The sequence below is a fragment of the Microsporum canis genome, genomic scaffold (genome assembly GCF_000151145.1).
Source record: "Microsporum canis CBS 113480 supercont1.1 genomic scaffold, whole genome shotgun sequence".
NCBI classification, from domain to species: domain Eukaryota; kingdom Fungi; phylum Ascomycota; class Eurotiomycetes; order Onygenales; family Arthrodermataceae; genus Microsporum; species Microsporum canis.
The window spans coordinates 1,324,163-1,346,490 of record NW_003299169.1 but is presented as its reverse complement, the minus strand read 5'-3'; the positions used below and the strand labels follow the sequence as shown (position 1 = coordinate 1,346,490).

The window sequence follows — 22,328 nt, the reverse complement described above, 5'->3', positions numbered from 1 at the left end:
GAGCTGTTGACGCGCCGGGAGGGTCTGCAGAATGAATCCCGTTGATGTTCTTACACCTCCTATGCTGTTTTTTTTTTCTGGGAATTTGCTGGGAAATGGGCGATGGGCTGACCGCGTTCCAGGCAAGATCTGTTCATAAACAAACCCGCCACTCAACGGATAGCTTTTGCGCGCCGGATTCGCATATATACAATAAACAAGAGGCACCTCGAACTCGAACTCGGCAATAAAAAAAGCACAAACAGAGCTTCATGTTTTAACCGGTCACAATGAATTCAAGAGAGCATTCAGAGATGCCGCCGGCCCCATCATATCCTTCCCCCAACGCTACACAGATTGCCCAAGGCACCGTGTCTTACTACGCCAACCAGCGCCATTTGACTGCCGATGAGCTTCATCTGTCGGCTGAACTATCCCGTGAGGTAGCTGGGGCGAATGTAAACGACGGTAGTGCTGCTTCCGTAGCTGCTGCAGCCACTGCGGCGGCCGCTGCGGCGAACGGACTCCCCCATAGCCAAGGAATGGTGCTGGGCTCATCTGGTCCAAATGCAGATCGTGCGGTAGCAGTAGACCAGCAGCAGGTTCAGCAACAGCAGCAACGGCAGCAGCAGCAGCAGGATCACCAGGTACCGCAACCTTCTCAGGGACAGCAGCATATGCTTCAGTTTCCGTCTACTCAGCAGTCTGGGGTCGATCCTAATCATGATCTGAGTTATGGGGACCAGAGTGCGCGCCGGAAACGCTCAAAGGTCTCTCGTGCGTGCGATGAGTGTCGTAGGAAAAAGGTATGTTCTACATTTGATGTTTATCCTCGTGCTGTTACCTGTTTGGCTAACCCGGTCCATGGTGGCAGGTTCGATGTGATGCAACCTCTGAAGCTGGGGTCGAGACATGTTCGAACTGTCGCCGTACTGGTGCTACTTGCGAGTTTAGCCGGGTTCCGATGAAACGAGGCCCAAGTAAAGGGTAAATTTTTTCTCTGAGGTTTAGTTGAGATCTTGTCTAATAATCTGTTTGTTTAGCTATATCAAGGAGTTGGCAGACCGTATCAACAGCCTTGAAACTCAAATGCAACCGCCATTACAGCCGGGGGAGATGCACTATCAGCAGATGAATGAGGATGGCTCAGCAGCTCGAGGTTATCAAGACTTCTCTCCATCCATGGACAACCAGGGTCTTACCAGAAAAAGAACGCTATCAATGTCTGAAGGCCTTCCTAACGCATTTATGCAAGCTCCATTCATCCAAGGAGCTCGGCCAACGTCAGTGGGCGGCTGGCCCGCACAAACACCAACGAAGGATGCTACCCATGCAGCCGATCTTGCAGCTTTGGAAGAATACCCTAACTCTTCTGCACAAAATGGAAATGCAAAGGTAATGCAGCCTTTCTGGACCCAAGAACTACCAGACTCTGCACAACAACCAGCAATCAACCCAGAAAAACTGGAGTCACTCCCTCCACCTGTGGAAGTTGACGAGCAAGTTCTTAATGCGTATGTATACATTTTCTCCCCGTATAATGACCCCAGGCTTACAGTGTGATACTAGTTACTACCAGCATATCCATCCTATCTTCCCAATTCTACCAACCTCCCGGGACCTTCTGTCCCAGTACCTCAAGTCAGCCAGTCGTCAGATTCAAGAATCTTTCTTGCATTCGTTATTCGCTGTCACAGGTGCCAATCTGTCGAGAGCCGAAAACTTACTGCAAGAAATCCCAGCCTTCCAGAAAGCACAAGATTACCTGACAGAAACCCTGCGTGAAGACCCACGCACCCGACCCCAGGCAGTTAACTTTGTCCTTCTTTTCACCTTTATGTTATTGATCATCGACGCCGATTCCAGGGGCCCGGAAAACGTTCAAGGCCAGAATGGCATTAATAAGACAGTGCTTGTCGATGCTGCTTTCCCTATTGCACACCATCTCGCGAGGTCATATGACCAAATTGACAGCTGCAATGTGAACGATAGAGACGTCGATTCTGATGGCAACCTTGCAAGGAAGAACTGGACTGTCTTGATGATTTTGGCACGCTGGCACACTCTAAGTGTAGCAAGTCGCGATGTATTTGGTGTCTGTGAGACAGCCACGCCTGATGATCGTGGTATTTTCAGTTTTGCTTCTCTACAGCTTGCTCGTATGTGCCTGCCTTCTCTCCTGGTTCCACACCGTTTCGTTTTATGGTCACTAATCAGAAGCTGACAGGTTATTCGACATCAATCTCCGAAATTAACGAAGTCTTCTTCGATAACTCTGTTCATCCATCATTTGGACGAATGAACAGCCATTCCGTCCGCCGTCTCTTGTATGGCCAACTTAAACGTCTTAAAGATATTGAGTCCTGGCATGAAACTACCGAAGATAATGAAATGAGCACACTCTATTCCGAATCTATCTGCCCACTTCTATTTTGGTCCCTTACCCTCATCTTGAAGAGGCAGCTCTACACTTCCGTTCCTGCAGAAGTGCTGTATCCTGCCGAAGTGATACTCGAACTTCTCCAGCAACACTCTGACCCTGCCAAATTTATTGCATCACCATTCCATCACCATGCGATGGCTCTCGCCGTCATGACATTGTTGGAGGTCACGGATCTCCCAGAGCTGGCAACAGATGCATGGATCTCGCTAGACAAGGCACTACATATTCTCAATCAACGGGAGAAACACGCCTCGACGGCTGATGAATTCGGGAATATCTTCGCCAACAGGTCATGGGGAGAGTGTTTCCGTGCGATGATAGAAGTGAAGGTTGCTTCCTTCCGACCAAACCAACAGGGAGGCGGCCCCGTAGGCCCCAACGAGCAACGTTCCCTAGAGCACCTAGCGGATCTGGCTGTCGGAGCTGGTGGTGCGGCTGCTGTTGCTGGAGGAAGCTCAGAAGCTCAAGCAACGCGTGCTGGGGCCACAGCAACCGAGGATGCCACGAGCAGCAGCCAGGCAAATGTCGCTGCGGACGCGAGCACAGGCCAGAAAGACAAGGCAGATTTACGCGTCTATGTCGATTTCACCCAACTGACTAAGAGAGGATATCTGAATGTCTTCGCCGGATTGTAACCGGCATCTCCCGTTCATGTTAACCGCCTGATGTGCTTGCGTTTTACTTGATTCTGTGACATTACGAGGTATGAAGGACAAAGCGGTTCCATACTATGTTCTATATACCTTTCCTTGCACTACATATCCTTGTTCCATTATACTCTTTGTTAATGCCTCGTCTGGATGGGAGTCGGGCTATGTTGGATTTAATATCCGGCCGAGGCGTAAAATGGGTTTTGGTATAGCTGTACCTTCCATCTTTTATCTTCTCTTTCAAGTGTTTTATGCTTTATCTTGTATCAGTGTGTAAATTATAGGCTAATTCATTGAATTTATCATAATATATCAAGTAATTGACTTATTAGCCGATCGTTCCATCTCAAAATAGGAGTATTATTAGTATTATGTTAACTAGAATATGCACATGCTAGTATTAAAATTTAGTAAACGCTGGCTCATGTTCTCTTGCAAAGAAGAACTGCATCCCGTACTTCGATTGTATCATCAGCCGAAATAAAGGCTACCCCGAACTATTCCCCTGAAGAGGTACCGTTCGAAGCGATAGTCCGTCTGACCCATCGTCCATGTCCATCGTGCTGCCAGGGTTGAGTAAGCACCTTACGCATGGTCCTGAATACATAGTTCCTCTGTGCCGGCAGGTTATAATCCAGCGCTCTGAACTCGACCAGACGCCCATGGACTCCCAGATATCGCACTGAATGTGGGACAAGTGAATATCCCGTATCCAGCTCCATCCACGCATTTTCGGGGTCCATGGTAGACGTTCTCCGCTCTCTCTCAAATATGTCACTCCATTCCGGGGGAGAAAGCTGTAAGGCCAGGGAACGGAGGTTGGTCATGCTGCGGAACACTTTGAGCACGAGATTAGTATGGCTGTAGAAAGGAAAGATCGCAATGTAATGGAACGATGTCAGACGCGAGATGGCCGAGGCAGGATACGGGAGATTGACTGCCTGCAAAGGGTCAACAGAGCCCCAGTGGTTTATGATAGACGGCGGCCGGAGGAGAAAGTAATCGGCGATGCTGTATGCCTGGAGAGACGAACCCTCGTTGAACGACAGCTGCGTCCATGGCCTCGCGCTGAGGAAGCTATCGTCTCCCTCCGGCACTTCGAAATCAGAGGGCAGAGGCCGCTGCTGGCGAAACTGGATGGTCTGCAGCGGCATATCAAATGCCCATTTATCGCCCTGTAGGCCACATTGCGCCATGTCCGCGATCATATGTGGCGGCGCAACGACGGTGACAACCTCTGGGTTCAGATGCTGAAACAGCGTCTTCCACCATAGCTTCTTCTCGCTCCCTGGGAATATCGTCCGTACAGAGACGGTGACCCTCTCGACCTGATCTGTGAGGCCATGGTGTTTGATAAAGGCCCAGGAACCGGTCCTGGTCGCGCAGCTCGTACCGGCAAAAGCTGAACAGATGCTCACGAGAAAACTCTCGAAACTGACGACACACTCGCGATACGTTCTTGAGGTCGGTCGTCTTAGAGGATGTTAGGGCGTGGCTGGGTATGTCTCGCAGTGCTCTCTCGTCTGATGTAGGCGGAGGAGCTGCACTGATGAAGGAGAGGATGAGATAGAGGATCTCGACGGGGAGGCTGTGGATGTCTGCCATCATACAAAAGGGCTGTAGAGATACTATCTTCTTCTTCCCTCCAGCCTTCTCGAGCAGCTATTTATCTTATTCTCTCTCTGTAAGTGTGTCTACCATTTCTATCACAGTGAACAGCGGCTGAGACAGCGCCAGGCAGAACGATTTCTTCTCTCTCAACGATGACCTCCTACCTTTGCTTCCATCCCGCAACCCCCAAGCAGAGGGCCAAAAATAGGATGTTTCAAACACGAGGTAATGCATCATGAACTATCATATTTGACTTAAAAACTAGTTAACTAGGTTAAAGCCTTCTTGGCTGACGTGAGGCTGTGGTTTATCAAAATATCCCAACCCCAGGAAGGCCAAAGCAGGCGAGCAAAGAAAAGGAAAAAAAAAAAGAAGAACAGGAGTAGAAAGATATTTGACATGCTACTTCTGGTGGTGCTTGTGCTTTGCCTTCCATTCATCTACCAGTCCCTGGTAGTCTCGCGGCCTGTACACTGTGAAATTCTCTCGAAGAAAGCCCTTCTTGCGAAACTGTTGCAGGCCCAGGTCTCGCAACATCAGGTCGAGATATGGGATCGACTCGAAGACGAAGTCAGGATTCCGCATGCGCATACCGTCACGGAATCGCCATATGCTGAATTGCGAGTGAAGAGCTACCTCCCAGTCCGTCTCATCTTCATCTGCCGCCGGTTTGGGCTCAGCCGGCCGTTGGATGAGCGGCCGAACCTCGAGCTGGCCTGACAAGTACGCAGTGGCCCAGAGAGCTTGTATCGACGCTGTGACGGGTGTGTCTACGTTGGCAGCAGTACCAAGAAAGACGATCGATCGATCTTTCAGCTTGGGCGGAGCCATGAATCGAATCAGCCGGTATGGATGAGCCGACCGTGTCTCGGAGTCGGCAGAGAAGTGCTTGAACTGCTCGTTGACTTTGAGCGAAACCCCGAGCTGGGGGAACTGTCTCAGAATATGCTTGTCTGCCGCCTCTAGGAGTGACTTGTCCAGCGGCTCAGGGCCCCAGGGGACTCCAAGCTGCCCGTCGATCCCTTCAGGCAGAAACGTTACAGCAGATCGAGCTTCCCAACCTGTTCCACAGATTAATGCATCGGCCTTGAGGGAGGTGCCGCTGGAGAGGTGAACCGTCTGCTTCGAGAGAGAGACAATGTCCGCAATATGTACTTTGATCTGGCCGTTCCTTACTAGGTCGAAGAAATCACTGGGGTAGTTCAGGATGCTGAGTGATGTGCTGACCCAGAACGGATCAACCCATGGTGTCAGTTTCTTGACTTCCGGGTGTTTGTTATATTTGTTAGTGGTGACCACGTCGTTCTTCACCAGGCCCCAAAAAGTGTTGACGAGTTTTTGACCAAACCATGTCTCATGGAAGAACTTAAGAGGCCTTGATGTTGCCCAGATACAAGGGGACATCCAAGTCGTGCACCTGGTTAGAAGCAGGTGCTCCAGATATACCTTAAATGGTGTGATCCTTGGACCTGACATCCAAGCAGGACCACGGCCATGTTCACGAATAACCAGGTCAACGGACGCCCCGGACGCTGCGCAGGTGTAAGCCATGTCACAGGCAGCCTTCCCGCCGCCATACACAACCACTGACTTGTCGTGGTGCAACAGGTCATTCTCGTGCTTCGGCATGTTCCGAGAATGGAACACTGGTGCCTCGAATGACTCTTGGCCCTTGAATCTTGGTAGGTGTGCCCGGGACGTAAGCCCGGTTGCCAGCATCAGCTTCGATGTGAGGATGGTCGACAATGTTCCAACGGCTGCCTCCATTCCATCGCTGTTTGCATCGACTGTAAGCAACCATGAGGAAGGATTCTCCCTGTGCTCGGCAGATACGAGCCTTGTTCTAAGGCGGGTTCTCTCTGTTAAGCAGAACTTCTTTGCATATGCATTCATATAAGCATACATGGTCTCTCCGGGTATATGTTTCCCCTTCTCTGCGCCAAACGTCTCTGCATCCATGGCAAGATCCGGGAATTCGTATGAGCCAAAGACATTGTTTGTGCATAGATTCTTGTAAAGACGATGTTTTGCCCACACTCCTCCAATAGACGATTCCGCCTCCAGAAGCACAACGTTGGCGGAAGGATTGACTTCCAGATACGTCTTTGCCGCACATAGACCATACGGGCCTTAGCATAACAATCAGTTTTACTCTGCCTTGCCAAGTCAGGTGGGCCGACTTACCTGCACCAACGACGACAAGATCAACTTCTTCCATGCTGTCAACGAGCTACTTTAAGCCTGTTATGCCTTGCTTTGTCAAAGCTACAGTCGAGAAAGAATATCTACGGCCACTTCGAAGAGTATACCCGGAAGGAGCAGCCTTCTTAACATACCCAAGTGCTAATTATATACTCAAATGTAAAATCTACCGCCATATACTTGGTTTCTTTCTTTTTTTTTTACTATTAATCTCGAAATTTTGACCTCTGTGCGAATGCATGCCCCCGCCGAGTTCCCAAGATACCTGGCCAATGAGGCAGTAAGGAGATACATCTGAATGATCTTCTGACCAATTTTCATTCCCAATTTTAGGCAATGGATATCCAAGTGCATCTCAAGCCACCTGGGCCGATAGACAGATTGCCTGGACGGGGGGGGGGACTGATGAGCCTCAAGAACAGGCCGGTTAATAATCTTGGGTCCACCGGAATTTTTAGTGCGTGAGACTGTATCACTGAGCACCTCGAAGGACTGAAATATGAGCCTGGCTCGCCCTGTATGGGTATCTAACAATATCATCTCCATTGGCACATGTATAATCATTGACCTTCCTGAGATGTAAATACCACTTTGATCGTCTTCGTGGCCTGGGCAGAGATCCCGGAAGGAAGCCCTAACTAAAGATTAGTTATCCAGGTCTCAATGACAACCGGTCAGCTTCTCAACATCGATCAAGCTATCTTTTCATTGAACAAGGAAAATTGAGATATAAACCAACCACGTGATACCTAGTGGACTCATCGAAATAGACAACAAAAACAACCAAGTCGATTCTCTGCGATAGCTAGACACGGAAGATAATACTCTGTCCTCCCCCAAAATGGTTCAGAATCCACGCTGGACATTCGATTGACGATGAGTAATCTCCATCGCGGCCTCGTGCTCTTCACTTTTGTGCTTCTCTCCGCACATGGATTATACCCTAGCACGAGTGTATCACCATGGTTGGCATCTATCAAGGTAGGCATGCTATGGTCGTGCATCTGGCTAGCTTAAGGTCCAGGACATACGCAGAACGCGAATGGCGGTCAGTTAAAACCACGAAGTCGTGCGAAGATTAGAAGACAACGGACGAAGGGCGCAGGTTTCATGGGAATACATGTTCGGATGAAGGAAGCAATTTAAAGGGCATCACATTTGATAAGATTGCTCAGTACCTAGCGGTATAAGCTGAACTCTTCCGTATCTACGAGGTACACTCTAATGATATAAATCAGGGACGTGCACTACCAAGGCTGGAACGGCGCCCAAGGATCATACATATCTGCACGTCATATTTAATATACGGATACCGGGCCCCATCACTGGCACGTACCTAAGGACGCCATTCTTTGTTCCAGCGTCAAGTTTCCAGTTATCCGATTCGCTAGCAATCTTAAAACAAAAAAAATGGGGGAAGATGCGAAGGTCAACCACTTCACTCCCTCTTTTTTTACTTTTAACGGCAATGAAGCTTTTTTTTTGTTTCGGTGGTTGTAGGGAATACTCTGGGGCTCTAGAAGCCTGGAAAATGCTTGATCACATCAATTACTCCATATTTTAGGCATAGCATAATACGATGCGACCATGGAGCTTTCTTTTCCTTGGCTAGATATTATAGATTCTTAACCACAAGGATGCCCGAGGAGAATGACTTGCATAACTGGCCTATCTGGTGTTTATCTAAACTTTGCCAAAGCCATATATGGTTTTCAAGGCAACCTCTGAGAGCTCTTGGCTTTTTGAATCTGGAGAGGGTGCAGTTGGAATTGTATAACTCCAGCAGGCCCGTTTATTGTGCGGGCTCTTTGCTCAATGGCGGGATTCAAAGAAACGTTCAAGGGTTGGGCATGAGCTGTTCCCCCTGGCCAGGCGCGAAAGCGTTGATTACCGTCAAGGGTGTCCCCCAGTGCTTTGTTATGTAGAACCAAGTAACAATGGGTTTCGAGGGAGGTCATGGTTGATGTTATATACCTGAAAATAGTTACAAGCGATGTGCTTGTGGTAATACGGAGTAGCTGGTTACTATGTAGAGGTTCGTTGATATACGGTATATTCGGAGTTGAGATATATTCGGGCATAAACTCCGAATTCTCTTCAACGCTCTAATCAATATCCATCCTCAAACTTGACTGCTTCCATGTAATGTTGGCTATCCCCTGCCTATAAACACCTTTTCATCTCAGGCATAAACCTGATTGCTGCTTCTATCCAATCATGCCATACATGCAGAGTACGAAGTACTTCAAGTACCTTGAGAACTCAGCATCACCGAATCCCCGGGAGCGAATATATATATATATAGTATAGTATCCATCATGCTATACATAGAAGACTTGGAGAAGGAGGAATCGGCGATATGGGCTGGTCGCGCATCTGAAACTGCGCCAGTCAAGGCTCTTCCACCCGGCCGATCATGCAAGGGGTGCGATCTCGCTTTCCTGGTTCCTTGCAGTATATCTGACAAGGATGTTCTTCTACTTCATCGCCATCATTAAACATCGACTTCTTCCTCTTTCTTTTCTTCCCTTTTTGGACCAACGAGAAAACGTTCTTCTGATTAGTCATCGCATCAATCATCTTTCTGGAAGTTAGCTTCCTCTTTAGGACTAGCGAGTCACCTGCTCTTGGCACGTGACTCACCCTTAAAAAAAGAAACGCGAAACTTCAAAAAAAAAAAAAAGAAAAGAAAAAAAAAGAAAACGATATAAAACTCAGGGGTAAGTAAAGAAGAAGCTGAAGAGGAAGAGGAAGAGAGAGCTGAAGATGAGAAAAAGGGTTGCGCCAGATACAAACCAGAACCGTCCAATTATCCCAGAACTTCCTTTTTTCTTCTTTTCCTTCTCCGTGACAGGTCAGATAGTTCCTTCGACCGGCCACCAGCTTCTTGCGGGGCGTTAGTTACAGAGGAACGAACAACCCCAAAAAAAAGAAAAAGGAAGAAAAGAAAAAATCATCTCTAGCTGCAACTAAGAGAAGAGCAGAGCAGAGAGAGCAGAGAGAGAGAGAGAGAGAGACCTAAAGGGCTCCATCAAGCTCGGAAACAAGAGGCCCAGCGCCTGTCGCCGGCGCCTATCTCGCCGACACTTACCTTTAGACCCGTGACGAAACTCTCTGTGCGCGCGCGGCAATTGACTCCTTATTTCCTCACCCCCCCCGTTTCAAGTTGTTTCTTCAGATCCTCTTTTTCTCGAAAGACGACGCCGTTTCCCCAGCCCAGAAAGCAACAAGAAGAAAACCGTTGACGACTCTCGCCGTACACATCGTATATCGAAAACCTGCGTGCCTCTGCCGGATAACGTCCTCGCGCGAAGAAATATCATCGCCATACCGCCAATCACGCTCTCACCATGGGAGGCCAGGTCTCAAAACTCATGGGCAAGATCTTTGGATCAAAGGAGATGAGATTACTTATGCTCGGATTAGATGCTGCTGGGAAAACAAGTGAAACCCCACATGTAATTTACCCCGTTTCTGACCTATACTGACGGCGTTATCTGTCACCAGCCATCCTCTATAAGCTCAAGCTCAACCAAGATGTCACCACAATTCCAACCGTTGGCTTCAACGTCGAGACCGTGACGTACAAGAACGTCAAATTCAACGTATGGGATGTAGGCGGTCAGGACAAGATCAGGCCGCTATGGAGGCATTACTTCTCAGGTACGACCTTTTTTTCTTCCCATTGTTCTTCCGGATAGCTTCTGACTCAATGACCTTTCTATAGGCACACAAGGACTTATTTTCGTCATTGACTCGAATGACCGCGCCCGTATCGACGAAGCCCGACAGGAATTGCACAGAATCATTCTCGATCGCGAGATGAAGGAGGCTCTCCTATTAGTATTTGCCAATAAACAGGATATCCCCGGAGGTATGGGCTCCTCTTGTATCGACCTCTTCCATAGCTTCCTGGAAACTAACCATAAATACTCCAAATATAGCTATGAGCCCACAAGAAGTCACGGAAAAACTCCAACTTTCTCAACTCAAGGACAGGATATGGTACGTCGTACCGACCTGTGCTACTACAGGAGAAGGATTATTTGAAGGACTGGTAAGTTTTCTCTCTCCTTGCTCCATTTATATGAGATAGCAAAATTAACCATCGCATATAGGATCACCTAAAACTACTAAATAAATAAAGTAACGAGACCTAATGATGCCCCGGAGGGAGAAGATCGCTGCTTAACCACATAATAAGCCCCGTTCTTCTCGATTTTTTTTATTCTACTTCTCCTCCCCTTCTTTTTTCTTACGCGTACTTGTACCAACAGTACTTAATATATACCTTTTTGTTTGTTTAATAATTGGAACAATATATTTCTCTTCTTTCTTAATTTCAGTGTCCTCGCTATCCAACTTGTTTGTATTTACGATTAACTGACTGTAATTGTACAAATAGATGTTTAGTATACACAAAATGGAGCCGAGGAGATGTACTGCGTAAAAGGGAAAAAACGTTCGTCAAAGGTATCGTTATTAGATCATACATAGGCAGCCACTGTCAGTTAACGGCCAGTTTATGGGTATAGATGGCAAAAAAGATATCATGTAGACGTATGAGATCGTGGTATATACCTTGTACGCCATCAGTCAACTTACCTGCCGTCCAATGTGTTTACAAGTCGTGCACACCATCTATTGACCGGGGGAGTGAACCAACGGCTACTGAAGAGCCGGCTGTGGAAGCATTCGGTTCACTGGCAGTTTCACTTGGCCTATCCCAAGTACGAATATGACCTAAATCCCGATGAAATAAACATAAGTTTTCACGTTCTAATATAAATGCAAAAATAGAAATATCCATCTTCTGCGAAATAAGTCCAACATACCTTCAAGTGAAGAAGTCATAATAGAATCTTCCAAAAAGCCCAGCCAGCATATAGGATCGTCCCCAATTTCTTTCGACATAATTGGGGGGAGTTGTGCAGTTCTTGCTCGCGGCTCAACAGGGTGAATTATGGGTGTTTGATCCGCAGGTTTCTCTAGTCGAATAGAATCTGAACGTATATTTCGTGTTGTAAGGCTGTCTGCGTGAGGTCGGGTAGGAGATTGTGGGCTATTTCGAGGACGTGTAGTAACCTGGATTTATTCTTTAGCCCACCTCATACCTGAACATGTGAAATCCATATATATCCTTACCGCCTTGGGCCGATGCAGCATAGCTACGCTGAAGTCCCAGAGAAGGAGTCGGCAATCGTCGCCAACGCTACCAAATCTGTAGGTCCGATCATCACATCGCCAAGGGTCGAATTCGACGCATGAAACCCAGGAATTGTGACCTTGACAACGAGCAACGATTTTACGTTCCGGGAAGGACCAGATTGATACCAGATCATCCTGACCGCCGGTTAAAATGTATTTTCCGTCTGGTGACCAGCACACACATATCAAGCCACCATAATAGCTCGTATATAAGTCGAGTAACCTGAGTGAACCGGTTAGTATATATATATAGATATATATAGATAAGTATAATAAAGAAAAACATACTTTTCCTTGAGATAATCAAGTATTCTCAAAGTCCCATCCTCCAAAACAACAGCTAAATGTCGATTATCTGGTGAAAATGCAAAACTGTTGATTTTCTGGTTGGACAATTTCCAAACTGCGACTGGGTTAGTTCGTTGGTTCTTCGAATTAACTGATTTCAAAATTCTGAATAAAGATGAGTGAGCATTGCTTCCACTTCCTTCGCTTAAAAGCGAGGGATTATTGTCTGAGTCTTCTGGTGTAAATAGTGTATCGTCTTTCTCCTTATCATAGACTACCAAGCATCCGTCGGAGTGCGCAGCTAAGAAAAGATTCTCAGATCCTGGAATCCATTTAATGTGATTCACCGGGGAGTTCCTTATAGCCCCATTCTTGTTAATTCGGGAGTACTTTTGCGAGAAAGGTTCGTACCACAGGATGTCGCCTGCCGAAGATCCCATAGCCAGATCAAGATGGCTCATACTCTTAGTTATCTGATTTACATCATGACTAAGAATATGTGCCTTTGTGAAAAGAATCTTCGTTAGAAAGTCCTGTTTCGTTGAAGAGGAATAGTCTAGCCATTGAAAGGATCGATTAAGGTTGGCAAACACAAAGGGGTTGTCATGAGTCCGTTCGGAGACCTTCTTTAACATGGCATCTTGAAGGATAACCCGTGAAATAAACGAGGAGCCGCTCTTCTGAATGTTGTTTTTTGGTTTTCGACGCTTTGATCCAGAGGTATCCTTTCCACCATTGCTGATCAGCGCAAGGCTACCCTCTCCAAACGGAGGGGCCTGGGCGGATCCATTCACACGTTGTTCAGTAGATGAGCGGCCACCACTATCACTCTCATTAACGCTTCGTAGATCTGATGTTACGCTCGTCCGAGTGTTTGTTTTATATAACTGAGCCCCACTGCGGTGTTGTTTTAAGGTCACTAGAGAGAGTTTCACGCCTACAGTTGGCGGGGTAGGCCCGGTCGCTAGGGGATTTGGATTTATAACCGGAGGTTCGGAAGGATGCGGAGGGGGCGTAGCGAGGTGAACGTCGTCTCTAAGCTCGTATGTCCCTGATGGTATTTAATATTAGCCCACTTGCGCTGATTAGAACGGATCCGGAGCCTGTATGATCAGCTTACCTTCACCAACTTGCAAAGGGCAGCCTCCTTCTGGATGTTTTATAACGTTGATAACTTCGGTTATGGGAACTGGGAGGCCATTTGATGTACCAGCAGCGTATGCGACTGGGTTTACATAGCGAGGCGTAGGAGGGGGGAGAAAGCTATGAGCTGTCAGCTCGACTGTCTGGTAACTATATCATGATGCTACTGCTTTGCTGTAGCTCATGACAAACAAGTTCAGTAATTCATCAACCAAAAGCCGACTTTAAGGTAGACGTAGCGAGGAGCGCCGTAGTAGAGCGGAGACTGGTAGAAGAGTGCCTACTCACAACATAATATTTAAAAGGGATCCTAAAGATTCCTGGATAAATCCTTCTTCTAAAAATTAATGTAGATACCCTCGCTCTCTAACTTGTCTCTTTGGATAGCAAGTCGAGGTGCTGTTGGATGCGGAGTAGGAAGACGTGGGGAAATAAGCCTGGACTGGGGAAATATGAGAAATGATGGATAGAAATGCAATTACCTGTAATCCATGGAGTAATTCATACACTTCGCCTAAATATCAAACTGAATCCAACGGTGAAGACCCTCGTATATATTACAGGATGTAAAGGCGCAAAAAGAATGTTGAACTTCATCTTGTCGTTTTTCCCTTCAGAAAGCCGATGGAGGCCCGAGCGGGAAGAGCTGTCACGTGAAACGACTAAGATCTTAATAAGCTCAAACCTTATAAGAGATATAAAAAGGAAGACTTCAATAAATACCTAACAGCAAGGCTCAATCTCCCTTCACTGCTCTGTCTCGTCTTAGCGATGCCCCTCCTCTTGCATGTGGCGCCGGTGTTCTCGAACATATACATCAAAGTTGAGTTCTCCCACAAGTAGTTTGACATCACTAGAGAAAGTTGCGTTGGCATTGGTAGACAAATGTCAAGTATCAGGAGACATACCTCATCAATATTTTCAAATTCGAACTCACCATGGAGCTCAAGACCTCAATCGCAATTATAGCGGCAAATGAAGGGTTTTCCACGTTCTTAAACTTCAGTAAATCTTCGTTAATATTGCGTAACCTCCGTGCTAGTGGGAATGGATGTGGAGGAGCCAGATATGGCGGCAGACAGAGGCAGTTCGTTACAGCAGCTGACAGATGATATAGCACAGAAGTGATTACTCCGGAACGAAATTCTGGGGAGTTGGCTGCTTTGGCTAGATTTTGGATCCATCTTTCTCCCTCGGCTACCTGGTGTCTGGACGCTGTGCTCATGCTCCGGTTCCTGATTGTGCCAGGTATATGGTTGTTTATAGTTGGCGATGTGCTTCTAGTTGAGCAGTGTCCTGACATTCGCTCCAGGTTTCTTGTTGCAAGTGCCATCAAATCCATGCTCGTTAAGATAGCTTGAATTGCCGAAATTATGTTGTCATAAGTCTCCTTTGGAAACCGACCTCCAATTGGAGGCTCATACCGTGTGAAGTCGCTAAAGACCCTCAAGCTCTTCAAGAGAGCCATTTCTTCCGCTAACAGCTTGGTCCTAGCATGATCCAGGAGTCGACCGGGTGACTGGCTGTCATTAATGTCTCCCTGCTCTTGGTTTATCCAGACCTCAATTGAGGTGTGCATGCAGCTATAGAAGTTTGCCAGGACAAAAAGGCTGCGGCCTAATTTTTTTCTGACTCGGGATCCCGCTGAAGTTGGGCTGGGAAATATAATCCAGAAGAAGGAAATTGCACAAGCGGCTATAACGGCCACACATCGATACGGCCCAAACAGATAAGTCGGATAGTACGGTAACCCAGCGGCTTCTACCTTATCAACCCCGAGTTTTCGAGACTTGATGCCGTGTTAGTCGAAAAAAATACCTTACATAGGGGCAGGCGATGCATACCAGTAGCTCAGAGGCGATTATGAGATTAAACGTAATCACCCCAATAATAGTAGGACCGATAAATCTTGGGTTTTTAAGGTAAGGGTAGTACTTTAAACTGGTGAGTATAAAAGATATAATAAGCCCCAAATGGATAGCGGGGAGATACCAACCTGAAGGCAATTGGCAACATAGGCCAACACAATGATACCTGCTGTTTGTTCATAGACTACATACCACACAACTAGTGCGAGGATTGTTGCCAATATAGTCCCTATAATTCGGCCCATCAATCCAAAAAGAGAATTCCCACTCGTAGGGTTCATCCCAATAAGAGTGACAATAACAACCCAGATAACTCGAGTCTGGAAGAAGAATGACTGGGTTTGCTGTAAATATGCAAGAATTGCAGAGCAAAACGCTGCAACTGCAACCCGCACTCCAAATAAGCTTTGTTCGGAACTTAGGAAATGGGATACCGCTCGCAACCCACTGCCAATTCTTTGCCAGGTGTTTGTGGGCGGCATATGCTCTGGGTCAGGGTATCGAGATTTTAACGGATCTCGTCCTTTCAAGGGATGGCTGTCCTTTTTTTGCTTTTCTTTCTCTGCTGTGTTATCGTCCTTTTCATTTTCCTTTTCTTCTGGATCACTGGCAAAAAACCATTGCTTTACACTTTCTCGTTTAGGGAAATGAAGTCTTTTTGATTTCATGGACCCATCGGCAACTTTGCTGTCTGCGAAATATACCAGTTCCAGTACAGCTTGCAGGAGGATATCTTGAAGGTGGCCAATGAATAGCAGCACGAAAAATTCCTTTTGGATAGTACGAGGTTCCTGCGCAATGCTACCTCTGGCATGGAATGGAGCGAATGCGGTGAGAGTAGCCCATTTTTCGGGCAAGTGCTTTCGCAGAGCAAAATATTCGTCTAATTTCCGTTCAAATTCAGCAGCAAACCGAGGATTTCCAGGTACATATTTATCTTCGGGAGCTTCCTCATCCTGAGGGTTGGAAGATGCCCCATGCCGTTTTGGAGGTTTTATTAACTGTAAAGTCGTGAATGCATGCTGGAAGCCTGCTTCTACAAGACCAGCAGCTGTCTCCAGCCTGTCGCAAAGTGGATGGACAAAGTGCTCTGTAATTTCTGGCATCTCATATTGCGACTCGCCAGGCATTAGAGGCGGTCGTCCACCAACCACTGGACGGTAACCGTAATCATTCACGGGAACCTCCGCCAAATCTGCGGCCTCCACTGTCTTGGTTAACTTCCGAAACACTTCTGGAAGCATAGAAATACCGGAAAGAGGCAGCAAAATAGAACGAAGCAAAGCAAAAAGGGTCTCGAGGTCCTCTGCTGTGAGTTTCCCCCAGGCAATTTCTTGCTTTGCAAAATATAGTTCAGCACTGGCTGAAGACTGAATTGATGAGAGATTCTGGATTGCACTTTTCAACTGTGTAGCTTTTGACTTGCTTTCAGAAGACTCATTTTCTTTGCCATCGTTCTTCGCTTTGTCTTTGTGCGACTTTGGCATTGTGTTGGTCCTCCGCCGAGCTATGGTAGCTCGGCGTGTGATCTGCCATGGTCCTTCGTCCTCACTGCATTTCACAAATGCAACTTGAGCATCAAGTATCTCCTTCACGATCGCTGGGTAATCCTTTATTGAGTGAAAGAAAGTGCTTCGGCTTGTTGTAGGTAGAATAAATAGAGAAACACCAGCTGAGGTGGCAAAGCCAATTAAGAATGCTAGAAGCAAGCGTCTAATTTCTTCTAGCCCGGTGGAGAGCGAACCAATTACGCCTGCCCTGGTCATAGTAATCGCTGCAAAAATAGAAAAGGTTGAAGCTGGCGCTTGAAGCTCAATTGGTCTATAGGCACGGATGGAGTTTACAAGCCTAATTCAGAGATCTTATTAGTAGGAAACACAAGTAGCCAGCACTACCGGGTTTAAATCGATGTCATCTTACCAGATAGCAAAGAGAAACCAAATGGCAGCCACCGCACAAGCACTACTATTGTATTCGCCGGGCGGTGCCCCAGGAGGTGATGTGTGCTCCCTCGCTTTCACTACACAATATACACCCAGACAGCATATTGAGGCCGAAACACACAATGAACCAAGCGAGTATATTATAATTTTAGTGAATCTTGCGCGGGGCAGGAGACATTGAGCCAGCACAGCAACTATCGCAGATAGGAAACCATAGTTCGATGAAACTCCCGATACAAGATTGGACTGATGCCTGTTCATCGATTAATTCGTGTTTCATTCCCTTGGCGGGGTAGTTATCTAAAACAACCTACATTGCTATCACGATTGTCGGAGGTAAACCGCCTTTCAGCATCTGAAGGGCGATGTGCCTATCAATCCCCAGGGCTTTCCATTTTGCTTTCGGAGCCCACTGCCTCCAGTTCATTTTTCCCATCTTCTGCGCCGTTGCTCGTCCACTTGGTAATTGCGCAGGCTCCTCGGGTGTTGAACCCCCATTGAGTGGACAACGGTTTGTGTCTGCTGCTCTAGGCACGGTACAGATATGTTCTCATGGCCAGGTCTCCGGCAAGCCTCCAATGCAATAGGTACACAAAGTATGGCTGTTTCTGCATATTCATAAGAGGACAAGATAAGGTAGTCAAGGATAACTTTATTCTCAGGACTCCACATGACGTCATATCAGCACGCGAGATTTTTGATATCAAATGCTCGATATATTTACATGTTTATCCGTTTATAGCTCAGATATTTGTTGCCATGGAAAATATGTCTAAAATGTCGAGACTCGGTGTTGCTCCTACACCGCGCGGTATACCCCGATGGAAACTACTGGAGGGGCTCCCAGAAGGAACACCCCGGGTTGAATATAGCAACATGGAGGAGCTACACAGCGTAATCGAGGCCCAGGCCGGAGAGTGTTATAGAGATAACACCTGTAGCCCGTTTCTCATAGTTTTGGGCATCCCAGATACAGTCCTTGAAGAGTTTGACAGTATATACCAAGACAAAGGCCCGCGAGTATCGGCAAATATCCATGAGAAGACTTTGATAATCGAGACCATGGTTGGGCATTCACATGAGAGGCTTACACAACGTATAGGGAGGCATGTAACAGAGATGCTTCTCCAAATGGGGATACGTAAGGAGTTAGGGGAGTTGGGAGCCGGTCGTGATGAGACACAAGGACTTGTTTACGTGAAAGAGCCAGATTTATCATGGGTTCTTGACGGGGAACAGTGGCCAACACTTGTATTAGAGGTTGGATGGTCAGAGAAGGCCGAAAAGCTCGCCAGCGACGCTCATGGGTGGCTCGAGACTGAAGGGTCAGCCACGGAGGTGGTAATCACCGCGAAACTCGACCAAGATTGCGCCCATATAGATTTCGCAGTCTGGGAGCTTGCCTCCGAGCCAGCTAGGACCACCCGGTCATATAGAAAATCAGCGCAGCAAACCCAGAGGGTAGAGGTCTCAAGAAAAGGAGGTGATATTACTGCTAGCTCAAGCCTGGTGGTATCATTTAAAAAAATATTTCGGCGTGAACCAGCAGCCGACCAGGAGGGAGATCTCATATTTACTAAAGAAAGGCTGATCGATATTGCCGAGTGGGCCTGGGCAGAGGTTGGATCAGAACTTGCCGACTATGAGCAGGCCGGATAGAAAACCCACAGGCAAGAAGCCTGAGTCGAGGTGGGAATGAACTGGGTAGAAAACGGCATGGATTAAGGAGAGATGAAGAGTACACAGCAGAACCATTTAACATGCATTAATACGATTGCAACAAGAAGCCAGGTGAAAGAAAAAGAAGGCCCCGCTATGCCACCGGTAGAAAACAAAAAGGAGAAATGGGTAGAATATCTAATGTGTATGACCCTGTCTCAGAACCCCAGGAGTGGGCGAGTACAGTATAAAGGAATAAGGGAAAATATAGACAGAAGCTTGAAGGTTTATCAGGGCAAATGGCGCAGGATCGGGTCCGTAACCAAGCTACATATATACCGGGTTACGTTACCACATACCATCGTGCTCCTCTGTCCGTCCTTCTGAATAATCGTATCCATGCTTTGAAGAATGGGGCGACTGCTCATATCCGTCATCAAGGTCATAATCGTACATCTGCGGATCGCCAGTTTCTGCATATGAATCCTGATCATGGCCCTGAAGAAGGTATTAGACATATTCATGTACTAGGTAAGTGGGACAGTAGTGATAAACATACCTCTTGATAATGGGAATAATCGTCTGTTTTGTGTTGGGCGTGATTCTGGTTCTGCTGCATTTCCTTTTTCTTCGCTTTGTTTTGGGCCGGTGACGTAGGGAGGGCCATATGGGGGTGCATCTGCTGTACCTTGGCGAGATAAGAGTACATGAAGTTGCTCAGGAGAACTTGTGAATACAGAGCTCTCCGGGGGTTGGCCAGTTTGAGATGTGCCATGCGGTAGATGGCGCGTTCCTCCATGATTGAAAAACGGGTCCAGTTGTAGTCTACATCTGCCTTGAGGTTATAATATTTGATGTCGGGTGAAGGAGTTCGGATGCGTGAGCGGGAGTGTTTGCGGGAATGAGAATCATGAGAACTGGATTTCTTCTTGCTGCCACCGAATATGGAGGAAAATAGAGATGGTTCTTTTTCTTTTTTGGGAGGGGGTGAGGAGGATTTCCGTAGCTGTTCTTTGCGGGAAGGACGAAGTTCTTCGTCGATGATATCTGGGCGGTCGAGGATAAGGCTTTCTCTCTCTTTGGATTTGGCAGCAGGCTGCCCATCGATGGAGGTTTGGAGGAGATCAAGACGAGCGTTATCATGAGGTTTTTCGGACTTGTTGTATGATTTGGAGGACTTGCGTTTTGCTTCTTCTTCCTTCTTCTTCTCCTTTTCCTTTTCTTTCTCCTCGGATGCACCACGACGCCAATGCCAGCCTGACTTTTTCACACCTTCCGAGTCCTTCTTGCCCTTACTCTTTTTATCCTTTTCTTTTTCGTCGGATTTTCGCCGTTCTTGAATGGCGTTCGGAACATGGGAGGGGGTTTGGGCGACAATCTTGGGTGGGGGTTCACTAATTGGGGGAGCTTCTTTGCTTGGTATGATAAGACCTGCTCTCTTCGATGCCCGTGTTGTAGGTTCTGTAGGTAATGGTGTCTGGGGTGGCGGCTGGGGCGGTGGATGGTGCGACGAATTTCGTTCTGGGATGTATGGTTGTGTTTGTTGGGCACTACTACTTGTTGAGCGGAGGGAGTCTGCTCGGGGTGGCTCGATGGGATGTATTTTTTGCAATTGTGGTTGTGGTTGCGAGTGCGAGTGATGGTGAGAGACGGCAGGTTTTTCGTTGGATGGTGGTGTCCATTGCTGGGTATGTGATGGTGCACTAGCACGAGCCGGTGTGTGGTCTGAAGTATCCCCCGAGGGAGGCAAACCTGAGGGCAGTGATACTGGTTTTGTCCGGGCTGGCCTGGAGTAGTTGGTTGCATTATCATATCCTGTTGGATCTGTGGATACCCTGGTCAGCCCCAGTATAGGAAGCTCTTCAGTAGGCGTAGACGATCGTTTAGTGCTTGAACTATCGCCCGTACCCTCTGACTGACTGATATCAGACTGTCTTGCAGCTCTTCTAGAATGAGGCACTCGCTCGCCTGCCTTCAAGCTGCCCTTTCTGTATGTTGTTCTTCTGGAACGGCGCAGACTATAGCCCGGTGGCGCGGGTGGGAGGATCGGCGCATCCTCATCAGCAAAATTCCCAAACTGGTTTTGCGGTTCCTCGGACAGGGCTTCTAAACTCGACTTTTTCGACGACCAAGAGTCCTCCTTTCCGACACTTGAGCTATCTACTTGCCGAGAGAGTAACGACTTTTTGCGCATCAAACTGTTGGCTGAGCCCTGACGCTGTAGTAGCGCTGCACCCTCTGTGGGCGAGATCTCCCCAGACCTCCGCTTTATCTGATCCGCTTTGCTGTCTAGGAAGGATTTGAACTCCTTGGGGGCGAGACCGGGGTGGAGATGCGCAGGCACCCAGAAGAGGCGTGATGCGTCGTCCTCGTCAGCAGACGGAGAAGGAGCTATAGAAGACATTAGGCCGCCGAACGAAGGCAAATCTGGATCCAAGGAGCCTACGTCCATCGACATCCGGCGGAGGGCAGCGAGGTTGCTGAGCTCCTGGGCGACTGTTGCCGGATCAGACTGACAGTCTATGTCTGTGAGCGGAAAGGAAACGGTCCCGTCAGAGGAGGGAGAATGGTTCAGGTTGGGGGATTGTTGGCCGGAAGAGTCGTGAGGAGAGAGTGTATGACGTGATGAGGTTCCATGGCCGTTGACGCCGTTTATCGAAGCGGTTCGGGTGGGCAGAGGCAAGCGGTCCTTATTAACGTTGGAACCTGAACCTGAACCTGGGGACGAAGATGACTGTACGGTGCGGTTTATCGGATTCGTAGATATGCTTTCTTCCTGCGACAGATAGCTCAGACGTTTAGAGTCTCGTGAGCCCGCACTCCCATTCCCATGTCCACTCCCGCTCCCACCGGCACTGCCGTCATAGGCATCATTATACATGTATCCAATAGCCTCCGTAACATGGTGGTTGTCGTCGCTGATGGAGAGATGTGCCAGGCGCCTAGAAGAAGCGCCCCGGGTGTCTGGCTGGCGGTAAGTATCTGTAGAGGCCTGCAAAACTGTCAGTAACCCCCATAAACACTGATATAGACGTGGCCCTGTCTGGAATAGCCCAATCTTCAACGCATCTCCAAGGGGTATCTAAAGAAGAAAAGAAGAACGAGAGACTGTCCACAAAAAAAAAAAAGAAAGGGGGCCATGCCACCAGGACTTGAGATGTTGCGCGGGACCCTACCTGCATGCTAACGAGGGAAGAAAGAGGGCACTCCGGGTGCAAAGAAAAGGAGCAGGGCAAACGAGGCCGACTGGGGGATATTCCGCCGGGGGATAGAGCTGCTATTGTACAGTGTCATCGAAGCATGTAGAGCGAAGGCGGGTTTGTAGGAGGCGTTG

At 47.8% G+C, this 22,328-nt stretch overlaps 8 protein-coding genes across 8 annotated transcripts; 3 read left to right on the top strand and 5 right to left on the bottom strand.

The window, feature by feature from the left end:
- Positions 1-269: 269 nt before the first annotated feature.
- Positions 270-3,057, top strand: MCYG_00495 (conserved hypothetical protein; the record flags this gene model as incomplete). The annotated part of the gene is made up of 5 exons (XM_002850345.1): positions 270-785; positions 854-966; positions 1,023-1,493; positions 1,549-2,138; positions 2,207-3,057. 5 exons carry the CDS (start codon positions 270-272, stop codon positions 3,055-3,057), a joined length of 2,541 nt encoding a protein of 846 aa, XP_002850391.1.
- A 512-nt stretch (positions 3,058-3,569) lies between these two features.
- On the bottom strand, positions 3,570-4,677 carry MCYG_00494 (F-box domain-containing protein; the record flags this gene model as incomplete). The annotated part of the gene is made up of 2 exons (XM_002850344.1): positions 3,570-4,474; positions 4,512-4,677. The coding sequence occupies 2 exons, from the start codon at positions 4,675-4,677 to the stop codon at positions 3,570-3,572; spliced, it is 1,071 nt and encodes a 356-aa protein (XP_002850390.1).
- Positions 4,678-5,085: 408 nt separating this feature from the next.
- MCYG_00493 (conserved hypothetical protein) lies at positions 5,086-6,901 on the bottom strand (the record flags this gene model as incomplete). The annotated part of the gene is made up of 2 exons (XM_002850343.1): positions 5,086-6,812; positions 6,868-6,901. 2 exons carry the CDS (start codon positions 6,899-6,901, stop codon positions 5,086-5,088), a joined length of 1,761 nt encoding a protein of 586 aa, XP_002850389.1.
- A 3,334-nt stretch (positions 6,902-10,235) lies between these two features.
- On the top strand, positions 10,236-11,178 carry MCYG_00492 (ADP-ribosylation factor 6; the record flags this gene model as incomplete). Its single annotated transcript, XM_002850342.1, has 5 exons — positions 10,236-10,329; positions 10,393-10,548; positions 10,613-10,759; positions 10,830-10,942; positions 11,004-11,178. 5 exons carry the CDS (start codon positions 10,236-10,238, stop codon positions 11,028-11,030), a joined length of 537 nt encoding a protein of 178 aa, XP_002850388.1.
- Positions 11,179-11,506: 328 nt separating this feature from the next.
- On the bottom strand, positions 11,507-13,709 carry MCYG_00491 (catabolite repression protein creC; the record flags this gene model as incomplete). Its single annotated transcript, XM_002850341.1, has 6 exons — positions 11,507-11,628; positions 11,721-11,970; positions 12,031-12,316; positions 12,382-13,432; positions 13,502-13,667; positions 13,689-13,709. 6 exons carry the CDS (start codon positions 13,707-13,709, stop codon positions 11,507-11,509), a joined length of 1,896 nt encoding a protein of 631 aa, XP_002850387.1.
- A 464-nt stretch (positions 13,710-14,173) lies between these two features.
- On the bottom strand, positions 14,174-17,762 carry MCYG_00490 (conserved hypothetical protein; the record flags this gene model as incomplete). The annotated part of the gene is made up of 7 exons (XM_002850340.1): positions 14,174-14,186; positions 14,248-14,354; positions 14,462-15,313; positions 15,369-15,465; positions 15,585-17,240; positions 17,313-17,588; positions 17,650-17,762. The coding sequence occupies 7 exons, from the start codon at positions 17,760-17,762 to the stop codon at positions 14,174-14,176; spliced, it is 3,114 nt and encodes a 1,037-aa protein (XP_002850386.1).
- Positions 17,763-18,112: 350 nt separating this feature from the next.
- Positions 18,113-18,994, top strand: MCYG_00489 (uncharacterized protein; the record flags this gene model as incomplete). Its single annotated transcript, XM_002850339.1, has 1 exon — positions 18,113-18,994. One exon carries the CDS (start codon positions 18,113-18,115, stop codon positions 18,992-18,994), a length of 882 nt encoding a protein of 293 aa, XP_002850385.1.
- Positions 18,995-19,342: 348 nt separating this feature from the next.
- Positions 19,343-22,176, bottom strand: MCYG_00488 (conserved hypothetical protein; the record flags this gene model as incomplete). The annotated part of the gene is made up of 3 exons (XM_002850338.1): positions 19,343-19,492; positions 19,554-22,076; positions 22,138-22,176. 3 exons carry the CDS (start codon positions 22,174-22,176, stop codon positions 19,343-19,345), a joined length of 2,712 nt encoding a protein of 903 aa, XP_002850384.1.
- Between the last annotated feature and the right edge of the window lie 152 nt (positions 22,177-22,328).